The following is a 23,532-nucleotide window of genomic DNA, read 5'->3' as shown; positions in this document are numbered from 1 at the left end:
TATTTATCACCATACCTAGACCCTATAGGGTTTGGTACGTGTCGGGTCCAGGTAAACCCGATCCGTTGATACCCCTAATATTTAGGTTCAAAAGATGCATAAGACACAAACCTACTAGGTGCTTTGGATATTTTCATTGTTCTTCTAATGCTAGATTGATCTACGTCTTGATTTTGTGAATATTTCTCCAAGTCACATGGAGTGTGATCATCAATACGTCGAGTATAAACTTGTATATTAATATGAGATTCATCTATATTATCATAAACATCATTGTCATTCTCATATACATCATGAATGTCGTTATCGTCATTCTCATGCATATTATGAATATCATTATTATCATGCTCATGCACACCATTATCAAGATAATTATCAATGTTAGCATCATGCTAATTAACTAGATAAAAAAAAGAATACTCATAATCTTCCTTACACTCAACCCTATCAAATCCATTTTCTTTTTCAAGAAAAGTAATATTTCTTGAAACATAAAGTTTAGCTTTTTTATATTATAACATCTATATCCTTTTTGGTTTTCGGCATATCTCAAAAACATACATGTAATATTTTTTGTGAAAATTTTATCATTTTTGTTGGTAAGAACAAAGCATTTACAACAAAAAACCCTTAACCTTTTGTAGTCGTGAGAAACTTTAAACAATTTTTATATAGCGAAAATATTTTCAAAAGTAATTAGAGGCATTCTATTAATTAAGTAAACCATCGTAAGAGCGGCTTCGACTCAAAAATTTTAGAAATATTTTTTGAAATAAGCAACGTCCTTATAGTTTCAATAATATGTTAATGTTTTCTTTTGGCTAAACCATTTTGTTGTAGAGTGTTGGAACATGATCTTTGATGTATAATTCCATGATGGTCAAGGTGGTTTTTGAAATCATTTGACAAAAATTCTCCCCTAGAGTCGGATAAAAAAAATTTAATGTTTGCTTTGAATTGATTTTTAACAAGTTTGTGAAATTTTTGAAAACAAGCAAATACTTTGGATTTGAGTTTAAGAAAGTATATCCATGTGTGTCTATTATAAACATCAACAAATATAACATAATACGACACTCCTCCTTAGACATTACCGGCGCCAGTCCCTCTTAAAATGTAAAACTGTACATATATATATATATAATAATATTATATATATATATAATTTCTTTCTTTTCTGTAATTTTTTTCCTTTATTTTTATTTTTTGTCTTTATGTCATCTAGTTCAGTTTGAACTGGAATGACTGTTGCTAGTCAAGTCCTGTCTAGACTTGACTAGCAATAGAGCTGTTGGACTGACACAGTCCAACAACTCTTAATAGAGCTGTCGGACTGTGTCCAACAGCTCTATTGAGTCCTCTTTCAGCTGTGTATATAAAGGGGTGCAGCCCCTCTTGTATTTTATTCCAATGCTTCTTAAGCAATTGATTTTTCATATAAATAAAGAATACATTTTTATTTTTATTTTGTTTCCAGTTATACCCTTTTTAAGGGTTATGCTTTAGTGTCATTCTTGACACTTGCCCTTGTGAATCTAAGCTCGTGTTTCGAAGATCCCCATTTCATTTCATGGTATCAGAGCCGCGGAAGTACTAAATCTTGAGAAAAAGCTGCCTCGGTTTCTGTGCCCGTTTGCAAAAGTGTGATGATATCATCTTTATTCTGAATATATATGATTCCATATTAATCTGACATCTGTTTGTAGGTCAATATCAATAGCTGACATACTTTTGTATTACTTTTTTTGGTACTGTGTTCTGTGTCCTATCCTTTGTCAAGTGTTCTCCTCGCTTTAGGTAATATCAACATTTCTTGTAGAGTGAGGACCAGAGGCGTAGCTAGGGGGGGGGGCAGGACTGGGCTGTAGCCCAGTCCTGCCTCCCGAAACAGTTATTTTTTTTTTTAAAGCCCAGTCCTAGCCCAGCCTTGATTCCATATGAAATAGATTTTTATCCATTTTTTAGCCCAGCCCTAACTGCAGCAAATAGTTTGATTTGTCCATATGAAATAGATTTTTATTGATAATTGTAGCCATTTTTTATTTTATCTCAAAAAAAAAAAAAATTCGGGGGCGCTGCCCCCGAACCCACGACTATCACACAAATTTTTTTTTCTACACCCTTGTTTGCCAACTCCGCCTGTGTAGTTATACACTGCCGGTCCCAAGCCCGGATAAAGGAGGAGGGTTGCGGTAGGCCTGTGACAGCCAGCATAAAAACTTTGTCATATCCTATGAAAATGAACCAATATGAGAATTTCGTTGGGGCGTTCCCTACTGAGCGACGCGCTGTACTCTCTAGGCCTGGAGGCAGTGATAAATGTGCAAGGGTTGCTAGGTCGTCGCCCAGAAGCGACGCGTCACACCGGCGCCCGGGTGTGGTGTCAAATAGGCAAGGGTTCCCTCACTTTGTTGGACGGGTGGGGGTAAAGAAGTTAGTCCAAGACCATAAAATTAGGTTAGCCACTTGGAACATAGGGTCTTTAACTGGTAAGTTGGTAGAGTTAGTAGATGTTATGTGTAGGAGAAAGATTGATATTTTATGTCTTCAAGAGACCAAATGGGTAGGTGAGAAAGCTAAAGTGATAGAACCTTGGGGATATAAGATTTGGTATACAGGAATAAATAGGAATAGGAATGGAGTAGGGATTGTTATGAGTCGTCAGTTTATAGATAATGTAGTTGAGGTCCGTAGGAAGGGTGATAGAATTTTACTTATTAAATTAGTATTAGGTACGAATATTATTAATATTATTAGTGTTTATGCACCTCAAGTAGGTTTAGATGATTCCATTAAGCATCAATTTTGGGAAGATTTAGATGGAGTAGTACAAGAGACATCTTATGGAGAAAAGCTTTTCATCGGCGGTGACCTTAATGGACATGTAGGCATTAGTAGGGATGGATTTGAGAATATCCATGGAGGCTATGGTATAGGAGAAAGGAATGAAAGTGGAGAAAGGATTTTAGATTTTTGTTTGTCCTATGATATGATCTTAGCAAACACTTGGTTTAGGAAGAGGGAGTCTCACCTAGTAACATTTAAAAGTGGGGTTAATACGAGTCAGATAGATTTTTTCCTACTTAGAAAGAGAGATAGGGGTTGTTGCATCGATTGTAAGGTTATACCAGGAGAAAGTGTAGCTACACAACATAGAGTCTTAATTTTAGATCTTAGAATTAGACAATGCCGCAAAAGGGATAGACATAGGATAGATCCTAGAATTAAGTGGTGGGCACTGAAAGGAGCTAAACAAGGAATGTTTGTAGAGCAGGTAGTTAAGGAAGTTGATTGGTGTCTCGAGGAGGATTCAGAATCAATGTGGAATAAGATAGCGGGTGGTATGAGAAAAGTAGCTAAGGAGGTATTGGGTGAGTCTAAAGGCGGTGCACCACTAGGTGATACATCATGGTGGAACGAGGATGTCAAATTAGCTATTAAGGTTAAAAGAGAGTGTTATAGAAATCTAAGTAAGAGTCGTGATAATGAGAATTTGGAGAAGTATATGATAGCAAAGAAGGAAGCTAAAAAAGTTGTTCGAAACGCGAGGGCTAAGGTATATAAGGAGGTTTATGACAAGTTGGATACCAAAGAAGGCGAGAAGGATATTTATAGGCTTGCAAAGATGAGAGATAGGAAATCGAAGGATTTGGGTATGGTTAGATGTATCAAAGATGAAACGCAAAGGGTTTTAGTCAAAGATGAGGAGATTAAAGAGAGATGGAAAGATTATTTTGATAAGCTATTTAATGATAGTCATGCTCAAGATCTTGGAGACTTCTCCATTCCTTTTCATGAGATAAATCGTGACTTCATGCGCAAGATTCAAAAGAAAGAAATTGCAGAGGCTTTGAAGAAAATGAAATCAAGAAGGGCAGTTGGCCCAGATGGTATACCTATCGAGGCTTGGAAATGCTTGGGAGAGAAAGGTTTAGAATGGTTGACAAATCTTTTTAACTTGATTTGGCGAACAAATAAGATGCCTAATGAGTGGAAGAAGAGTACTTTGGTGCCTTTATATAAGAATAAGGGTGATATACAAGATTGCACAAACTATCGTGGTATAAAACTCATGAGTCATACTATGAAACTTTGGGAGAGGGTGATTGAGTCTAGGTTGAGGAAGGTTGTCATGATATCGGAGAATTAATTTGGTTTTATGCCTGGAAGATCAACTATGGAAGCTATACATCTTCTTAGACAACTTATTGAAAGATATAGAGAGAGGAACAAAGATTTGCATATGGTTTTTATTGATTTAGAGAAGGCATACGATAGAGTACCTAGGGACGTTCTCTGGTGGACAATGATGAAGAAAGGTGTTTCTCTCAAGTACATTAGTATAATTAAAGATATGTATGAAGGAGTAGTAACCAATGTCCGCACTTGTGGAGGGGTGACAACCGATTTTCCGATAACGGTTGGGTTACATCAAGGATCTGCTTTAAGCCCTTTCCTATTTGCGATAGTGATGGATGAGCTTACGAGATCAATTCAAGAAAATGTACCGTGGTGTATGTTGTTTGCTGATGATATTGTTTTGATTGATGAGTCTAGAGCTGGGGTTAATGCTAAGTTAGAATTATGGAGACAGACATTGGAAGCTAGAGGTTTTAAGTTGAGTAAGAGTAAGACTGAATATATGGAATGTCGGTTTAGTAAGCAACGAAGTAGTGATGGGAGTGTAGTGAAGCTTGGTGAGCAAGATATACCGGTGAATGATTATTTCAAATATTTGGGATCCATCATTCAAAAGTATGGAGAAATTGATGGAGATGTAAATCATAGGATAAAGGTTGGGTGGATGAAATGGAAAAGTGCTACTGGAGTGCTGTGCGATCGTAGAATGCCATTGCGGTTGAAGGGAAAGTTTTATAGGACGACTATTAGACCCGCTTTACTATATGGTACGGAATGTTGGGCTGCCAAGAGACATCATATTCAAAAAATGAGTGTAGCTGAGATGCGGATGCTTAGATGGATGTGTGGAAATACAATAAAAGATAAGATTCGGAACGAAGAGATACGTAAGAAGGTAGGTGTTGCACCCATTGAAAATAAGATGCGAGAGAATCGTTTACGGTGGTTTGGACATATTCGGCGAAGGCCTAATGATGCTCCAGTTAGAAGGTTGGAGAAATGGGAAAATATATTAGTTAAAAGAGGTCGGGGTAGGCCTAGGAAGACTTGGATGGAGATGATAGGAACGGATATGAATGCTTTGAACCTCACCGAGGACATGGCGTTGGATAGAAATGATTGGAGGAAAAGGATTCATGTGGAAGACCCAAAATGAATTTCTTTTTTTGGTTCATATCGCTGACCCCAATTGTTTTGGGATGAAGGCGTAGTTGTTGTTGTTGTTGTTGTTGTTTGCCCCCCCCCCCCTCGCATGAATCCTAGCTACGCCCCTGGTGAGGACAGTAATAATAAGAGGGTTCATGAAGTACCCTGGTAGTATCTAAGTGACTACTGGGGACAGTTTTCAGTACAGATCCTTTTCTCCTTATTTAATCATTGGTTGATTCATCAGTATCTATCTGATGCATGCATGTGCACATTTAAGTTATTCATGTTAATGAAAATGGGCATATCTTGAAACTTATACACTCACTTCAAAATTATGAAACCAAATGAAAGCTTTGAGATCATGCACCTGCAGTATAACTTTTCACTAAACTTTAAGTATGGAGCAAACTTTACTGTGTGAAAACAATCACTGTGAACTTTACCATGTGCAACTCATTTATGTGCTTTTTCTTGCTCTTTTATATCATACTGATTTTCTCATTTATTTTTCCTGTTTATATTGATGTAGGAGATGCCATTGCAAAAGCTACGGAGGTTTACAGTCTTGAACAAGTCAGTCTCTCATCAGATCTTGGTACAGTACCTCTTCAATCTGGGAAAGTTCTGCAGGAGCAAAATGTTCCTACTTTGCCAACAACTTATGTCATGCTGCAAGATGATAAAGATAATTTTGTGATTTCCTCTGAAACGGGTAACACTACACCTATAGTGCCAGTTGAAAGAGTATCTGCCCTGCTAAGTCCACCAACTAATGAAACTAAAATTGAGATTAGGCAAGAAGTTGGGAACATAACTGCAACCAACATCTTCATGTCGCAAAGAGAAAATCTGGCTACAGATAGATGGGACATACTAAAAAGCATTGTATATGGTGGTTTAGCTGAATCAATTACAAGTCTTGGTGTGATCTCCTCAGCAGCTGGAGGTGATGCCAGTACATGTAAGTAGCATGTGGTCAACACTAAACTGCATGTTTTTAAATTGCAGACAATTAAAAGTTTCTGATGTTATTTATTAAGATTTTTTATTCTATATTCCACATGTTGGATTTGTCTTTTTATGTTTGAATTGCATTAATCTTATTGTGCCAAATGATATTCACAAATGATATTCATTATATGTTCACCTTTTCTTGTCCTTGCCTGTGAAGATTTTGCAATTGCTCTGATGCAAGTCTGCTGATTTATGGCATTGCAGTAAGTATCGTCGCATTAGGGTTGGCGAATTTAATTGGTGGATTGCTTGTGATCACTCATAATGTGAGTATTCCCATATTCTAATTTTTTTTTCTTTAATTTCAAGCAAATGTAAGAAGCAGACTACTAATGCTGCAGCATCATACTTTGACATGATTTTTTAAGTTATTCCAGAGATCAAAGTTGTCATATCAAATTAAATTCATATCAACTCTTCTGCATAAGATGGACAAGTTTCATTTGAATTTTCTGTAATAGAAAATCATTTCTTTAGCAAACCTCACATCATAACCACTAAAAATGTCTGTGAAAGAACAGCAACCGGTTTCATGTTGAAGACAGTTAATCAAGAATCAGACTCAGCTTCTATAAAAATATTAAAAAAATTCATTTGTTGTCTTTTTTTTTTCTGTTCCAACTTTCCCTTCCTAAACCATAGGGAAAACCCCTGGTTTATTTATTAAGACGAGGAAAAGAAAAAACTCTTTAGCTACAGTTCTTTTCTGGTTCCAACTTTCCCTTCCTAAACCATGAGGAATTTGGTTTATTCAGTAGAACAAAATGAAAAAGGAAATCCATTCATCCTAAACCATTGAAGTCTCTCTCTCTCTCTCTCTCTCTCAAGCACATGTATAAGACAATTCCTATTCTTTTACTTGGTTTCCTTTCATTTTTGGTTGCAGATTGGAGAATTAAAAGAAGATACTGTTCGATATACTGAAACAATAGGACGGCCACAGAATTTCTGGAGGAACACAATTGTTGTGATAATATCATACATCATATTTGGTTTGGTGGCACCCATCACGTATGGTTTCTCTTTCAGACAAAGTGACAACAAAGAATACAAGCTTATAGCAGTTGCCATTGCTTCTCTGATCTGTATTATTATTCTTGCTATTGGAAAGGCACGGATTACAGACAGGTCTTACATAAAAAAGGTTCTATATTATACTGCTCTGGGAGTAGTAGTTTCAGGAATATCCTATGTAGTTGGAGTATTTGTCAAAAAGCTGTTGGAACATTTAGGTTGGATATCAAAAAGCCAAACCACAGTTTATAGTCCATCCTTAATAATGGAAACCATAGGGAGAACATCACAGGACTGGGTTTCATAGACAAGAAAGGTTAGGTTGATTGGAGGTGGTAAAGAAAGTAAACAATACATACAGTTGGAGCTTTACATCAAATGCGGACCACATGGTTTTGAATGTTTATTCAGGGCAAAGTGATCTCTTCTTCACTAATAATTTCCCTGGCCTTCAAGTGTTAAGACAAGTTCTCCTGGCCCAGAATTCTCCATTGAAGGTTTGGTATTTTTTTATCTGAAGCATTGGCTGTTTCTTGATCTGTTTTTCCTTCTCTTCTTTTGATGTATCATTTTTGTTAGTCAAGTATCATTATTGTCTGTATCAATTCATGCATTGATATCTTGACTCTAGAATAAAAAGCAAGCCCAGGTCTTTGGTCTGCTAAATCTTTCATTATTATTATCTGATGACTTCCGACTCAAGGTATTAGGAAATAATTACAGTTTAAGATAGTGATTGTAAAATTCCTCTCTTAGGGGTCACCTTCTAGATATAAATTTGAGTGTCATACTGTGCTCTTTTTTGGTTTTCAGATATTTTAAATGAACTGGGAACTACATCATTTAGATCCTAATAGGGGATTTGGTCATTATTTCATTGGATTGTAATCTATGTCACATGGGTGCGGGACACGGGTGCAGAGCAATTTCAAAAAATTTGGACACGGGGACATGGCTATATATATATATATATATATATATATATATATATATATATATATATATATATATATATATATAAAATAAGATTGTAAATTTTAAAGCAATAAGTTGACCAGTCAAAGTTGACAATATATATAACAATAATAACAATAAAAATATATATATAACAATCATAAATGGACAAAAATAAACTCGGTCAAAGTTGACCGAGTCTAAAATTAATTTTAATAAATGAACAAAAATAGACTCGGTCAAAGTTGATCGAGCCCAAAATGTAGACGGACTCGGTCCTGGTGCGTTGACCGAGTCCAACACTTCGTTCACCGTGTCCGAAGCTGCACCCGTATCGGGTATGGGCGACACGGGTGTGTCGACCTTTTAGCCGAGTCCGTGTGACTTAGATTGTAATAGGTTTACATGTTTCTAAATTGGATATTTTCCTTGTGATAAAAATCTAGATTCTATAAGTAAAGATTTAATCAGTTTTATTTTATTAGGATCATTAAAATTAGATTTTTCTTTTTCTTTTTTTATGCAATCATGATCACTTTATAAGGGGGTCAAATGCAATAGCTGGATGGTTAGAAGGGTCTTGGATTCGAATCTCATAGGGGTCATCCCCTGTCTCGTCTTCAAAAGGAAAAAAAGATTTTTTGGCAGATTTAAGATTTGTAAGAAATTGGTTTTCTTTTCCTATGATAGTTTAAGTGCCTTATCTTTGATTGATGATGGCCACCGATGGACTTTAAATAGTAACTTTGGTAATGGTGAATTTCAAAATGATTGATAAATAGTCTAGGGGTTGACAGTGTTTACCAAGGAACACTATCCTCTCCTGCACTAAAAATTGCCCTCGATTCAAGTATTCACACCAGTTCTCCTGGTCCAGAACTCCCCTTTAGTATCTATAGAGGGCATCGTTGTTATAAGAATTTCCTGTCTGAAGAGAGGCTGTTTAAAGAATATGGTTGTTTGTTGATTTGGTTTTCCTGCTCTTCATGCATGTCCTAATGACGATCCAAAACCCAGTTTTTACAGAAAAATATATGTAGATCATACCTTTATGGTTCAATTGACGAAAAGACACTCAAAAATATGATCTCTACTACATGGTCGTAGGCACATTTGGTGCACCCCATCATTGCACACCCAATACACAGTTTGAGCATATGATCTTGTAATCACCTGGAAAAAGATGTCATAAATATGATTGAAAGGGAGGTTTTGGAGAATGTAGCAAACAAAGTTCTCTAACAATGATGTGACAAGAACGAAAAATGAGAATATGATACATGGAGATGAAAGCATTCCTTGCATTATGGGAAGATTGATGTACATTGCCTAGCGAGAAGGTCGCCACAATCATGTACTTAAATCTCAAAATCATATAAATCAAAAGGTCTGTGATGACAAAAATATGTTTCAAAATTATAGCAGACAATCAAAGATAAATCATACCCCATCTTTTATGATATCTGCTAGAATAAGGTTAGGTTATTGAAGCTAATAAGGCTTAGGGTGTGTTTGGTTCATGTGAATTCTCAGATATGAGAATTCACATTTCTTAAAAGATAGGTTTCTCTTGTTTGGATGCCATAAATTTTTTGGGGAAGGGAATTATAAATTTCTAGAATTCTCTAATTAGAGTTCCCACCTCTTTAGGTGAGAACTCTAATTCTCGATCTATTTGGAGGGCTCCTACCTCTCTTGTTCTCCCACCCTCTCGAGTCCCTCCCTCCCGATCATCCTTCACGCTCTCTGTCCCTGTCTCCCCCTCCTCCTCTTCTACTGCCTCTGCTATTCTCCTTTTTTTCCCTTTCTCAACCTCTACCGCCTCCTCCTCCACCTCCTCCCTTCTTATGCCTCTTCCTCCTCTTCTCGTCTAAATTTTTTATAAATATTTTTAAACATTCAAAACTACCATAGCAGTAGTTCTGGCAAAATTTTTATAAACATTTTTGAAATCTAGAACTATTATAGCAGTAGTTCTGGCAAAAATTTTATAAATATTTTTGAAATTTTAAATTATTATAACCAAAGTTCCTACAAAAATTTTACAAACATTTCAGAAATTATGAATTATTTTAGCAGGAGTTATTTCAAAAATTTTGTAAATATTTCAAAAAATTTGTTCTATAAAAGGAATTCTGTCAAAAATTTTTAATATCTTTTCTTAACATTCAAATCATTTTCTTAAAAAAAACTTTATTAAATTTTTTATGACGAAAAGTCATGTCAAAATTTTTACAACTCGAAATCGAGTTCAAGACCTTTTTCGAATATTCGAGTCATTACAGAGGAAACTCTGTAAAAAGAAATTTATAACAAATAAGGTCATTTTAAAATAGCCTTTAGATTTTTAGTATAAATACAATCGAGGTCCTTAAAATGATTTTTTTAGGACAAGTGTTACCCAAAAAATTATAAAAAAATATAATCTAATATGATGAAAATTCTTACCAGAATACTACCAATAGTGATTGTTTTGCCCTACTTCGATACCCCAATTACTACCTAAAAATCAATGTAAATTATTATACCAAAAGCTTGTAATTTAAAATGTTAAATATATTCTTGATACTTGCATTAAAATTGTAGACATAAATTTATGTTAGCATGAATAATTGCATACCTTGATCCATATTCGCATGCTTTGAACCATGTTTACATACATTAAATCATGTTTTCATGCATCAATTCAGGTTAGTATGCCTTGAATGCTTGTTATAAAGATTTGTGTTCAATAATGAGATAGGGTTTAATGAAACCCTGCAGGCTTTAAATTAAAATGCCTGAAATTATTATTTATGAAATGAATTATTTTGGTTAGGCTATGACCAAGGTTTGAGCAACATTTGTTACCATGGAACATGTTGATGAATGTGTAGCATATGATTATTATTGAAAAATATCATTGTATTAATTTTGTTTTTATGTACAAGTTGTTAAATGAATCATGCTTACACATAAACTTAAAGTGATTTTCTGTCTTCATAAGCGAAGTGCCTGTATATACAAAGAAACATTGAATGGATTGAAAAACCTAATTTTAAAACATGACATAATACAATTGTGACTTACCTTGAAGAGGGTATGTGGTACAAGCCTCGAGTGACATGTGAAAATATTTTTTAGAGCAATAGATTCTCAAGGGTCTTTAGTCACTTGCAGGTTTTGGAGACCGAGGTAAATGATCGCCCTAACTTCTGCAGAAGTTTGGGGATGCATCTGAATCATAGTTTCAATGACTCTTGGGGGATTTCTCTCAGTTGCAAATTGTTTCCCTTGAGATCCATACACTAGTCATTTGGGGTAATTAAAATACACATGGCATAATAAAGCCCCAAATAGTCTCAGTTGTACGACGACTAGTGGCCTGACTCACCCACAGGGTTAATAAATATCGAAATAAAAACTCTAATATTTGAATAACTACTTGCAAAAAGGTGGATAATATCATTGTTATTAAATACATGAATTGCTATTTGTATTAAATGCATGAGTGATTATTTGCATAATACTGAATACATGAGTTATCATTTGCTGAAATTATGAATTTCATATAGTCTGAATTTGAATTGCATAAGTAGAGTTAAATCATGATTTCTAAATATTTTGAATATGTTTTGATATTTTAAGTTACCTAAAATTGTTATTTACTTACCAGGTTGTCACAAGTCTGATCCCGTGTTATAGAAAAATATAGGTTTAAGTACAAGTGACAATGAATACTGAATGGGAGTGACATCGAAGAATCAAGATTTTCAAGATCTCGATTAAACTTTAGGATTTTTATTTTTTAATCTTAAATATTTAATTGTACAAACTTTTGTAAAGGACTTTGTATATAATGCATGTATAAATTAAATTATGCCTTGAATTATATTGTGGTTCCTAGAATATAACTCACTTGAGGTTTTAAACCAAAGTTGAAATCATTTTTGCTGTTTATTTTAAAAGAAAAGAAAATTTTTAATTTTTACATGTTTTTCAAAGGTTAAAAATCTCAGGGCATTACACTATTAGACAAAAAAATAATAGAAACATCAAGTTTAAGATCGTTTTCGAGACTCACAAAAAAATACGGGGTATAGTAAATGGTCTTTGACAGTATGTATCCTTTTGCATTTGCTTCATATGGTATTTTTGAAGGCTCTCTATAATTTTTGTAGGTGTTGCGTCATCAAAATAAGTGATACATTCATGTTAGATTTAAATGAGTCTACATGCAAACATAACAAACAAAAATCAAACAACATATTGTATACTCACTTCACTGACCAACAATGTTTCTTCTCGAAACACTACTATATTTTGATTGTCGCATACCTTCTTCATTCTCAGTTACCTCAATTGCGTCCTTGCTTGTGGGTGGGATAGAGGTGGCGTTAGGGCCGGTAACCTGAGATTGTAGTCATTTCTTTTGTTAAATGAATACATAGTACTTTTCATGAGATATCTAAGATATACATAATAGACATAAGACATTGGAATAGTTTATTAAAAATATTATATATATTTATAAAAAATCTAAACATAGTAAACCCTAAACAATAAATTTGATGTCAAATATTAAATAAAACATAGAGTTGCACAAATAAAACATCCATACTAGAAAAACATACATAATACAACCACAACAATAACCAAACAAAAATACTACAAGTCTATTAATAACTCATATCTACAAAAAAAGAAAAAAATTCAAAAATAGCGGTAATCGTCAGAATGGACAGAAAAAACTAACCGAAAAGTGAATGAGCATCGGAATAAAGCGAAAAAACTTTCACAGAAATCACTGCAAGGGTACGGAGAAAAAGTTAGGGTTCTAGAGGAAAAAGGGTTATTGCTCTTTCCACATATAAACACGAAAAGAAAAAAATAATAAACACAAATGTCTATATATTCACATAAATTCACATGCTAAAATGAAATTTCGCATCACTATAAGTTGACATGTGAAAGTCTATGAATTCTGCAAACTTCTCATGAATTCCGCATCAAAAGTATACTTTCGCAACAATCAATGTGAAGTCTTGACAAAATTTGTGCTTTAATCGCCTATATATACTCATAAATTCGTATACTAAAATGAAACTCCGCATGCAAAACTCCATGAATTCTGTAAAAGATGAATTCTACATCGACATGCAGACTTTTACAACAACCAACGTAAAAACTCTTGGCGAAATTCTTTCTCTAATCACCTATATATATATATATATATATATATATATATATATATATATATATATATATATATATATATATATACACACACAAATTTGCAGGCTAAAACGAAATTTTGGATGCGAAAGTCCATGAATTCAACAAAAGATGAAGTCAGCATCGACAAGCAGACTTCTGTAACCACAAACACGAAACTGTTAATGAAATTTACATGGGATTTTCACAAGAAGTATCATGATTTTCTTAGTATGTGTGCAAAATACGTGATTTCTATGAAAATATCGTGTGAATTTCATTTTGTGAGATTTAGCAAGATCGAGAGAGCGTTGCGACTTAACGCACGAAAATCAGAGAGTTCCATGAGTGCGAAGGGTAGTCTTAAAAAAATTGAGAACTTGTGAATTGGTCATCTGGCAGATTTTGGCAAATTATGGGGTTTTTGAAAAACACATCAAATTTATCGTATAATACGGTTCATATTAAACATGATGAGATTTAGTTTTCTTTTTCAAAGTTGGCTTCCCCTTCTTTGAATAATGGTTTTTGTTGTTGTTTGAAAAACAAGCCCTGCCCTGCTTGCTGCCACATGTAATGTAAGAAAAGTTCTTTCTAAAACGACCTCCACAGTTTTGGTTAATTCTAGAAGTATATGCCCGAGTTATGCCCATCTGTCTGGTCCAAACCATAGCAATGCAAACTTTGGGGTAAATCTGCATCTCTCTCTCTCTCTCTCTCTCTCTCTCTCTCTAAAAGTTTGAGTGGGAGTTTGTTGTTAAATTCCATCTCCAATTTCATAAGCATGGTGGAATCTAGGGCTGTCGACTGGTCGGGTTTGGTTCGGACTCAGGTGGAATCAGACCTGGCCCTGATTTTCAGATATTGTATCGGGTCTGGATCCAGATTTAATCGGACCCACCATAAGAGAAATCATTCCTCGAATCAATAAGAACTACATGAACCAGACCCGGGCCATACCTGGTAAAACAATATTTTTTATCTTTTTTACATTGAAAATTTGTGTCTTAATCAGAACTCGGGTCGGATCTGGGTCTGTTATAAAATTTCACAAACTATACCTGGATCCACGTATCAGGACCTGGGTCTTAATCAAGTCTTCTTATTTAACACCATACCGGAACCCTATAGGGTTTGGTAGGGGTGGACCTGACCCATTGACACCCCCTTGTTGAATCACAATGCTGGTTGGAAGTGTAGTTTTTATTTATTTCTCAAGGATACACCAATTTACTCCCATGTCATGTTCTCTTGTATGTTAATTTTTTTTCGGTCTTATTTTTTATACCTTGTAGAAAACCGCCAAATTTCTGTTCACCGAAAAGGTAGTCAGTTGACCCATTCCCTGTTTGCAGCATCTACTGGTACTAGGAAGTTACACAAGAATAATGTGCTTGCGTCCATGTGACATGTTTTATTAGCAACCAACTCACTGTTCTTTTACATACACCATAAGCTGGTCAGGTCAATGTACTACTGGCTTGAACGATTTTGACCTGGTGGACAAGCACCTTCATGGCCCAAAATAGGCTTGGCCATTTCGACAGGCTGGACCAGGGCTCAAAAGCTCAACGGAGGCAGCCTGTTGATTGCCTGTGTTTTTGTTGGGGATAGACCATGGACAATTTGGGGTCGGAGTGGAACAAGTCTGATTTTGACCGGGTTGGGTTAGGTCTCAAAACAGGTCAGGCCATTGGGAGCCAGCAAGTGGCTCCGGTGCTTGGCCCTAACCATATATACACTTAATACGGGTAACTGAAATATGTTTACCAACCAAATATGTTTACTGGTAAGAACCAAGATATTGTTTTTTTTAATTTTTGTTTTTTAAATTTAACCATACGGATATGATCTAGATACTTGGTTTTATAGAAACAGACTCTTGGATGGTCCAATTCCGATGTATAATAAGGATCTTTTAAGGGTTGGAAATCAACTGATTAAAATTTTCATAAATATTCAAGCATAAAAATTATATTTCTTGATCCAATTACGATAATCCATCAGTCGATTCCTAACAAATGGACCATGCCAAATGCATCTGCAAGGTTAGATTTGCAAAAAAAAAAATATGAAAATCTTGATTCATACCAGCAAACATATTTGGTTGGTAAACATATTTCAGTTTCCCCACTTAATAAATGGAAAATTTATATTTAGTGGCCTTTGTTTTCAAATATTTAAGGTGTTACTTTTTATGTTCATAAGAAGAAAACCTCCCATGCAGGACAGTTTGGGATGGTCTCATCCGATCATAGCTTACCACCGTTATGGGTGTAAAACCTCTGCATACCACCTCCCCTCTCACCAGAAAGATCTCCCCCACTGCTTTAGTCTTGCGATAAAGGATGTACACCTTAGGTATTGAATTAGTGATGTCCTTCAACTTTAACGTCTTAAGATGACCCACCAAACTAGGTGTGCAAAACCCTTGTGGGCACTTTTTATGTCGCCCAACTCTAATTAACTCTCCTTTAAAATAACACTTTTATTCTTGTCCTTCCTCAAATTTTTGAATGCTACTTTTTTTTTTTCTTTTGAAAGGCAGGCTGGGGTTAGGCAGACCCCTACCAGGTATCTCTTAAGCCCCATGTGGCACAGGGGGATTCGAACCTGAGCCTTCAGCTTGGCACAGAACCCCGCTTACCACATGGGATACCAGGTTTTAATGTTACTTTTCTAGCTGCTCATTTTTGTATCTATAATTAAGTGCAAACAAATAATTTTTTAGAGTAACCAATTTGTTAAGAAGGTAACGGTGTATCTTAAATATTTGAAAACTGAGGCAGCTAAACATAAATTTCATGTATGATAGCCCCTACTATGTATGTAAACTAACCTTTTATTTATGATTTCCTCAAGAAAGTAGTCTCATTGTAATGTTTTACGCTGAATCTATTGGCATGATTGTTGAAAAAAGTATGTAAGATTTTCTTTACTATATTTAATCAGATCCATGGTTATTTATGTTTCTAATAAAGTATGAGATATTTTAATCATAAAGTTTTGGGCTTCACCTTCACGATTTTCACGTTCAAGTCCGGTTGCTGAAAAATACCTTCTCCGATGTTCTTTGAAAGGAATCGTCCTTACTTTGAAAATTAGAAAATATATAAGTGCATCCAACTATATCCCCTTTAAGCTTCTCGACAATAGCTACCCATCATCTTTTGTTTTTCTTTAGTAAATCTCAGAGAGAGGGAGAGAGATTCATCATTTGGTGCAGTTCAACAATAACTTCCAGTGTCAAATTTAGCTATTGGGATCTCTTAACAATCGGTAGAGGGGTTTTGAGAGAGAGAGAGAGAGATTCATCAATATCACTTTTAGTATAACGGGTGAGAGAGAGAGAGAGAGTCATCCCGTGTGATTCTTCAGTTTCTTTTAGGATAATGGACCAAGTGTGCAGTTGGATGGTTACTGCATTGGGCCAGAGAGAGAGACACGTGCCGGGATGTTTGATTGCACAGACGGAACTTTGTAAAACGGTACTGTTTGTCACTGCTGACCAGGTGCACACATATACTGTATAGGTCGAGATTTTGTCCCAAGCGTTCCACTTCTTTTTTGTTTTATATATATATATATTCTTCAAGTCTTCCGGACACTGCTGCTCTAGGAAAAAATGGTGGAACACCGTGCTGACGGACCGCACGGAATGTCATGTTCGAGGTGTCCTACACATCCAATTAAGGCTGGTAAATGAGCCGAGCCTTAGCTCACTCAAAGCTCGTTAGTAATCAGCTCATTTAACTAATGAGCCGATCACAAGTTGGCTCGGCATACCTTACTGAGACAAATCACGTTTGTAATCCTAATGAGCCACTTAAGAGCTGTTCAGCTGGTCTAATGTTCATAAACTGTTTGTGAGATTGAAAAGATTTTTTTGCTTTCACATATATAAAAAGATAAATTGTGCCGTTCTTCACCATTACCCGTATTGGGACCCACAAACTGTGTATTCTCATTATAAAACCATTTTATAAATAAATATATATTTTTTAATTTTGTTATATATATATATAGTGCAACCAAATTTATTTTATTGCTTATTTTATGCCATTTAATTGTATCAAATAGGTGCATGTTTTGATTTATTTAAATTCAAAAAGCCACCCGTGATCATGCAAGTTGGTTCGGTCTTACCAGTTGAACATGTTCATGATCTTGTGAGTTCGAACCCGAGCCAATTAGAAACTTGGCTTGTTTAGTTGTTTGAACTGTTAATGAAATGAGCATGAACACATGATGTTATCTGAAGGTGGTGAACACGAGCCGAGTTCGAGTTATACAAAATGTTCAACGAGCCCAGCCCACACACCTTTTTGTTCCGTTCATTCGGCTCGATTACCAGCCCTAAATCTAATATTTGCATTGAGCGTGTGGGGGCGCCGACAGCAGCGAGCCTGGAACACTGCTGTCAGCGCAATCTTAATGCCCAAAGTGTATGTCAGGGTGCAGCTGGATCTCTCATCAGGTTGGACCCATCAGCTAAGTCACTTCAACTTTTCACCCCACACCAACGACACAATCATGACTAATATTAATGAGAAGACCCATTTTTCTTGAATTCCCAACCACACACACACACCACCACCACCACCACCCGCTGCAATTTTTCTCTTTCACCCTTGTTATTATGTAGCTTTACCTTCATTTGAAAGCTGTGCTACACCCATCATGAAAAGCTTTCATAGAATAGTCAACAAATTTTATTGGTTCAATTCAATGACTAGGGAAAGAATGCCACATTCCCACTCAATTCTTTATATTTCCCTTGCCCCCAAAAAAGATTAACCAGCATTCTGGATGAAAACAACTTGAAGAACAGCTTTTACACCTAACATGATTCTCAACCAGTTACTACTCTCAAAACTGTTACACTTTACCTCAATTTCAGATAAGTGATCAATATATAAACAAGAGGGACTCAAAAAGTTAAATAGTTGATTTCATTCATTTAACCGTACCAATTTGCTACAAGCTTAGATGTTTTTTTTTTTTTATGGTGTAAATGATGTTTGTTTTGAACGAATCATTTTGACTCGGTAACCATAGGGAGATAAAATGATGAAGTACAAGGGTTACCGAAAAGAAATGTACAAGTAAAATTTTCAGAACCACGACATATGTAGTTGCTACAGTCATTAGTATGTACAATCTAAATGCGATCTGAGGGTATGCAAGTTTTGACTTAATTTGATTGTGTAAATGTGTTCAGCATGTTCGATTTAGTGGGAACCAATTCTTTGATGAAAAATTATATTTCCTTAAGTTGACAAATTTTGATACATTTTATAGGTGGTGTTTTTACAATCACCAGAAAAACCTACTTTAGTCATCTAAATGCAAACCCCACTAAATGAAGTACAGATGTGATCTACATGTTTGTTTTTATAGGAATAGCTTCTTGGAGCATTTGATTCCTATGCATGGATATGTTTTTACAAGGTTTTAAAAATCAATGACTTATCATTTTTTATAAAATTTTGAAAAAAAAAACACCAAGAAATCTAATAACATGTTTCATTTACCACTGTGCTCATTTTGTAGGTTTTCATTTTCCTATATATATAGTTTAATTTCATTGTTAAAGCCCTATAATAACTTTAGTAGTGTTCAATTTATTTAAATAACCAAAACATCGTAAAAAGTAGTGGCATTTTTAAAATATCTATTCATTTTTAGCAGTATCTTAGGTTTTTGTTTAAATAAAGGAAAATACAATTTTGAAAAATTACCAAAGGTACTTTTGTATTTTTAATTTGAAATATAAATGTGTTTTCAACTCTAAAAAATAATTATATATTTTAAAATTTACAGCTGTTTAAGATATTTTGATCATTTTAATATATATATATATATATATATATAGGAAAATGGGAAGATACCTTACCCCATTCATGCGGGACCCATACCAGATGGGGTTTTATTAATTTTTTTTGTGTTTTTTTTTTAATTCTAATTTTACAGATAATTTGTACATGCTTGTTTTCATAGAAATTGGGTCTTGTATCATTTGATTCTGACACATGGATAGGTTTTTATAAGGTTTCAAAATCAACGGTCTACAATTTTTTAAGACTTTTGAGGCTTCAAAAACCATTTTTTTCATCCAAAATTCATGATCAAGAGTCTATTCCTGTGAAATCAAACACGTAGAACACATATGTAAGGCCAATTTTTTTTTTAAAAAAAGTAGATCAGGTATAGGGTCGGGCAGTGATGGGTCGGGTTATTACCATTGCTCTCTCTCTCTCTCTCTCTCTCTCTCTCTATATATATATATATATATATATATATATATATATATATATATATAGAGAGAGAGAGAGAGAGAGAGAGTATAAGGTGTATATCCTTACACCCTTACGGATCACTACAACAAAGCAGTAGCTTAGCGACGACCACATTCCGTCGCTAATCCGTCGCTAACGATGTTAGCGACGGATTAGCGACAACGCGGCGACAGTATGCTTACGTCGCGAATATTTCGACGCTAACTGGCGATGGAATAATTCCGTCGCCAAGTCCGTCGCTAATTGCGACGGAATAACGAGCGCTATATTCTGTCGCCAATCCGCCGGTACTAAACGGCGACCACGGCGTGGCGACGGATTTAATTCCGTCGCTAAGCCGTCGCTAGATTAATATGAATAGCGACGGAATCATCCGTCGCTAATCCGTCGCAAAAACGAAAAAAAATCAAAAAAAATTTATTTAAAAATTAATTACCGAGAACTGTACAATTTATATTTCCTATACAATTTATATTTCCTGTAAATAAAAAACAAACCACACAAAAAAATTCATATAACAAGTATCTATAATAATTAATCGTTCCACCTTAAAACTAAGAAGTTTAATTATATATTTACAATTCAACAATTACAATTAGGAAAAATAAAAAAAATAGAACTTCTTCAACACAGTCCTCTAATCATCGCCAAGATTTTGTGCGTCTTCTTGTTCATTGTCTTTATCTGTCCCTTCAGCTCCACTACCCTGATTATCGCTAGCAGCCTACACAAGAAAAGAACAGTCAGTATTGATAAACAAAATATAATGAAATAAATTACACACTATATGTGATTCTATCATGTGCTCATGTGTGATCTAAGGCAATAAAAAAACTCTATATGTGATTCTATCATGCTCATATGTGTGCTAAGGCAGTCAAAAAATTGAATATGTGATTATAGCATGTTTATATGTTTTCTAAGGCATATAAAAAAACTCTATATGTGATTCTACCATGCTCAGATGTGCTTTAAGGCAGGCAAAAAACTATATATGTGATTCGATCATGCTCGTATGTGTGCTAAGGCAGTAAAAAAATTGAATATGTGAATATAGCATGCTCATATGTGCTCTAAGGCAGGCAAAGCCAAAAATTTTATATGTGATTCTATCATAAATGATATATAACATGTTCATATGTGTTCTAAGGCAGTTAAAAAACTTTATATGTTATTATAGCATGTTCATATGTGTGCTAAGGCAGTCAAAAAACAGAATATGTGATTATAATATGCTCATATGTGTTCTTAGGCAGTAAAAAAACTGAATATGTGATTATAGCATGATTATGTGTTCTAATGCAATCAAAAAAACTTTATATGTGATTCTATCATGCTCATATGTGCTCTAAGACAGACAAAAAGTTAAATATATATATATATATATGTGATTCTATCATGCTCATATGTGTGCTAAGGCAGTAAAAAAATTGAATATGTGATTATAGTATGTTCATATGTGTTCTAAGGCATCTAGAAAAACTCTATATGTGATTCTACCATGCTCAGATGTGCTTTAAGACAGTCAAAAAAACTATATATGTGATTATACCTGAGAGGGACCTGGAATCGAAGATCCCCTATCCTGAACAGTGGCCTTGATCTCATTTCGGAGAAAGGGGGCGACGGTGTATTGGAAGTAGTTATTCAGTGATTCATTAATGATCTCGCGTACATCATCACCGGAAAGAATAGTCGGCTGCTTGGAGCTTATGTCGGCGCAAGAAGTTGGTGAGCCGTAACTGGAAGAACCAATAACTGGTGAAGTGTTCATATTACTCCCAAACCCGAACACGCGACCTTTTTTGGGTTCACCTGCTGCAGTCACCCATGCTGTAGGATCAAATGATGGATGCTGAGTAGCGTCTTCGCCATATCGCTCTACCATTTGTTGCTCATATGCCTCCTACAAAATAATGTTTAAAGTATTCATTAATAATTAATGATAACATTATGATGACTTGCATATATATTGCAATGATTATTAATAGAATTAATACATACCGTTGTCGTTCTCGCCTTCTCTGATACGAAGACTCCCGTGGTCTTCCGTTTATGTGTTTCTACAAACACATCCTTATATGGTACACTGCCTCCTTTTTCTGCTTCCTGCGAAGTTAAATGACAAAAGATTTAGTACACAAATTTACAACAATACTTATAAAATTAATATTATATATTGATGAGTTACCATTTTCTTTAGGTGGCTCCCAAATGTCTTAGATCCACCTGTGTGTAGATGGGCTTCGGGCATCTTCGATCGATTTTGTGAAGCCTTCGCAGAGCGATTTTTAAATGCATCTCCCGCCCACATATCGCACATTTCATCCCAGTAATCTCTCCTGATAGTAATAGGACCATGGCCCTTCCACAGTAATGGATCATCTACTACGCCAGATGCTTTTTTTGCTGCAGTCTTCATAGTGTGCAGCATGTCTGCAAATCGATTGGCAGCCACCTTCTGCCACACCTTCCTTGCATCATTTTCTTCCACCGTAGTTGCAAAGCGATTCGAAGCCTACAAATATTTTCAGAAAGTTAGTAGACATTGCTTAAATAAATTAAATATGAAACACATTAACTATGAGGAACAACTGTATACCATGAATGAGGACCACAATCTGTCTAATACCTCCTTTGGGTACTCTTTCCATTGAGCAACTGGTCCTGGTAGATGTTGAAGAAGTGAATTCCTAATCTCCCGTACTACTTCTTGTGGCTCAAACCTCGTGCTGCACATGAATTGTTACACAGTAAATATCAATATAAAATATTTAAAAGATATGCAATAATTGAAAACAAAATACTTACGGTCGATTATCGATATACACTATTCGAATGAGTCTTCTTGTGCCAGCCTGAGAAGACCCTGTTTCCTGTGTTGGCTGTTGACTTGTGCGATCAACTGGTGTAGGTGGGTCGTGTACAGGCGCAACATCATCTGTAAAAAAATACACACCAAGTTCTCAGAATGTGCATTTGAACTAATCAAGCATCTAATTAGTTATATGATATACCTATCACAGGAGCCCGTGAAGATGAAGGTTGAGCCTGGCTACTACTGGATGAGCGACCACTATAACCTCCACGAACCATATTCTAACAAATAACATATGTCATACAATACATTCAAATAATTCACATCAAGTATTACAATGCATTCAAGTCATTCACATCAAGCATTGCAATGCATTCAAATAATTCAAATCATTGACATCAAGTATTGCACTAATTCAAATCATTCGTTAATTGCATAAATTATAATACATTCAGATAATTGAAATCATTCACATCAAGTATTACAATGCATTCGAATCATTCGTATCAAGTATTACAATACATTGAAATAAAATTTTTAATCATTCACACCAAGTATTGCAATACAACTCACATCAAGTATTACAATGCATTTAAATAGAGGTTTGTAGTATAAGATTTTGCTCACTAGCTTGAGAATTCTTCCTCGTCACTAGTTTGACTTTCTTCTTCTTCTTCTTCTTCTTCTTCTTCTTCATTGTTTGCCCATCCACTTGGTACATCATTTGGATCACATTCCTCTATGAATGTTTCATCAGCCAATGGAGATATGGCATGCATATCATGCGCAACATCGTGACCATAAGCGAAGTCACAGACATCATCTGATTGATAGTAATCACTGTCTTCAGCTAACTCATCTTCTTGTAACTGATCATACTCGGGGTATAGTTTGGATTTCACCTTGCAAACTGCCCACCATTCATTTCTATCTGACTTTTTTATACTCGGA

General features: G+C 35.1%; 2 protein-coding genes across 4 annotated transcripts in view; one reads left to right on the top strand and one right to left on the bottom strand.

The window, feature by feature from the left end:
* The window catches only part of LOC149835855 (membrane protein of ER body-like protein), a 44,060-nt gene extending 32,057 nt beyond the window's left edge, over positions 1-12,003 (top strand). For 2 of the 3 annotated variants that reach the window (XM_090008793.1, XM_090008791.1), the window contains 3 exons: positions 5,819-6,250; positions 6,508-6,569; positions 7,190-7,983. In XM_090008793.1, coding sequence (XP_089864919.1) covers positions 5,819-6,250; positions 6,508-6,569; positions 7,190-7,624 — 929 coding nt within the window. In that variant the 3' untranslated portion in view covers positions 7,625-7,983. Of the gene's footprint in view, positions 1-5,818; positions 6,251-6,507; positions 6,570-7,189; positions 7,984-11,926 lie in introns of those variants that run through there. The other variant, XR_016432373.1, reaches the window with a different exon arrangement.
* Positions 12,004-20,345: 8,342 nt separating this feature from the next.
* LOC149835854 (uncharacterized) lies at positions 20,346-22,888 on the bottom strand. Its single transcript, XM_090010696.1, has 3 exons — positions 22,781-22,888; positions 22,575-22,704; positions 20,346-20,487 (listed from the first exon to the last, which is right to left on the bottom strand). The coding sequence occupies exons 1-3, from the start codon at positions 22,857-22,859 to the stop codon at positions 20,388-20,390; spliced, it is 309 nt and encodes a 102-aa protein (XP_089866822.1). The 5' UTR covers positions 22,860-22,888; the 3' UTR covers positions 20,346-20,387.
* Between the last annotated feature and the right edge of the window lie 644 nt (positions 22,889-23,532).

Source organism: Nuphar pumila, chromosome 6 (assembly GCF_984573655.1).
Source record: "Nuphar pumila chromosome 6, dmNupPumi1.hap1.1, whole genome shotgun sequence".
Classification (NCBI taxonomy): domain Eukaryota; kingdom Viridiplantae; phylum Streptophyta; class Magnoliopsida; order Nymphaeales; family Nymphaeaceae; genus Nuphar; species Nuphar pumila.
The sequence above is the reverse complement of the archived record's forward strand: the minus strand, read 5'-3'. Positions and strand labels throughout refer to the sequence as shown.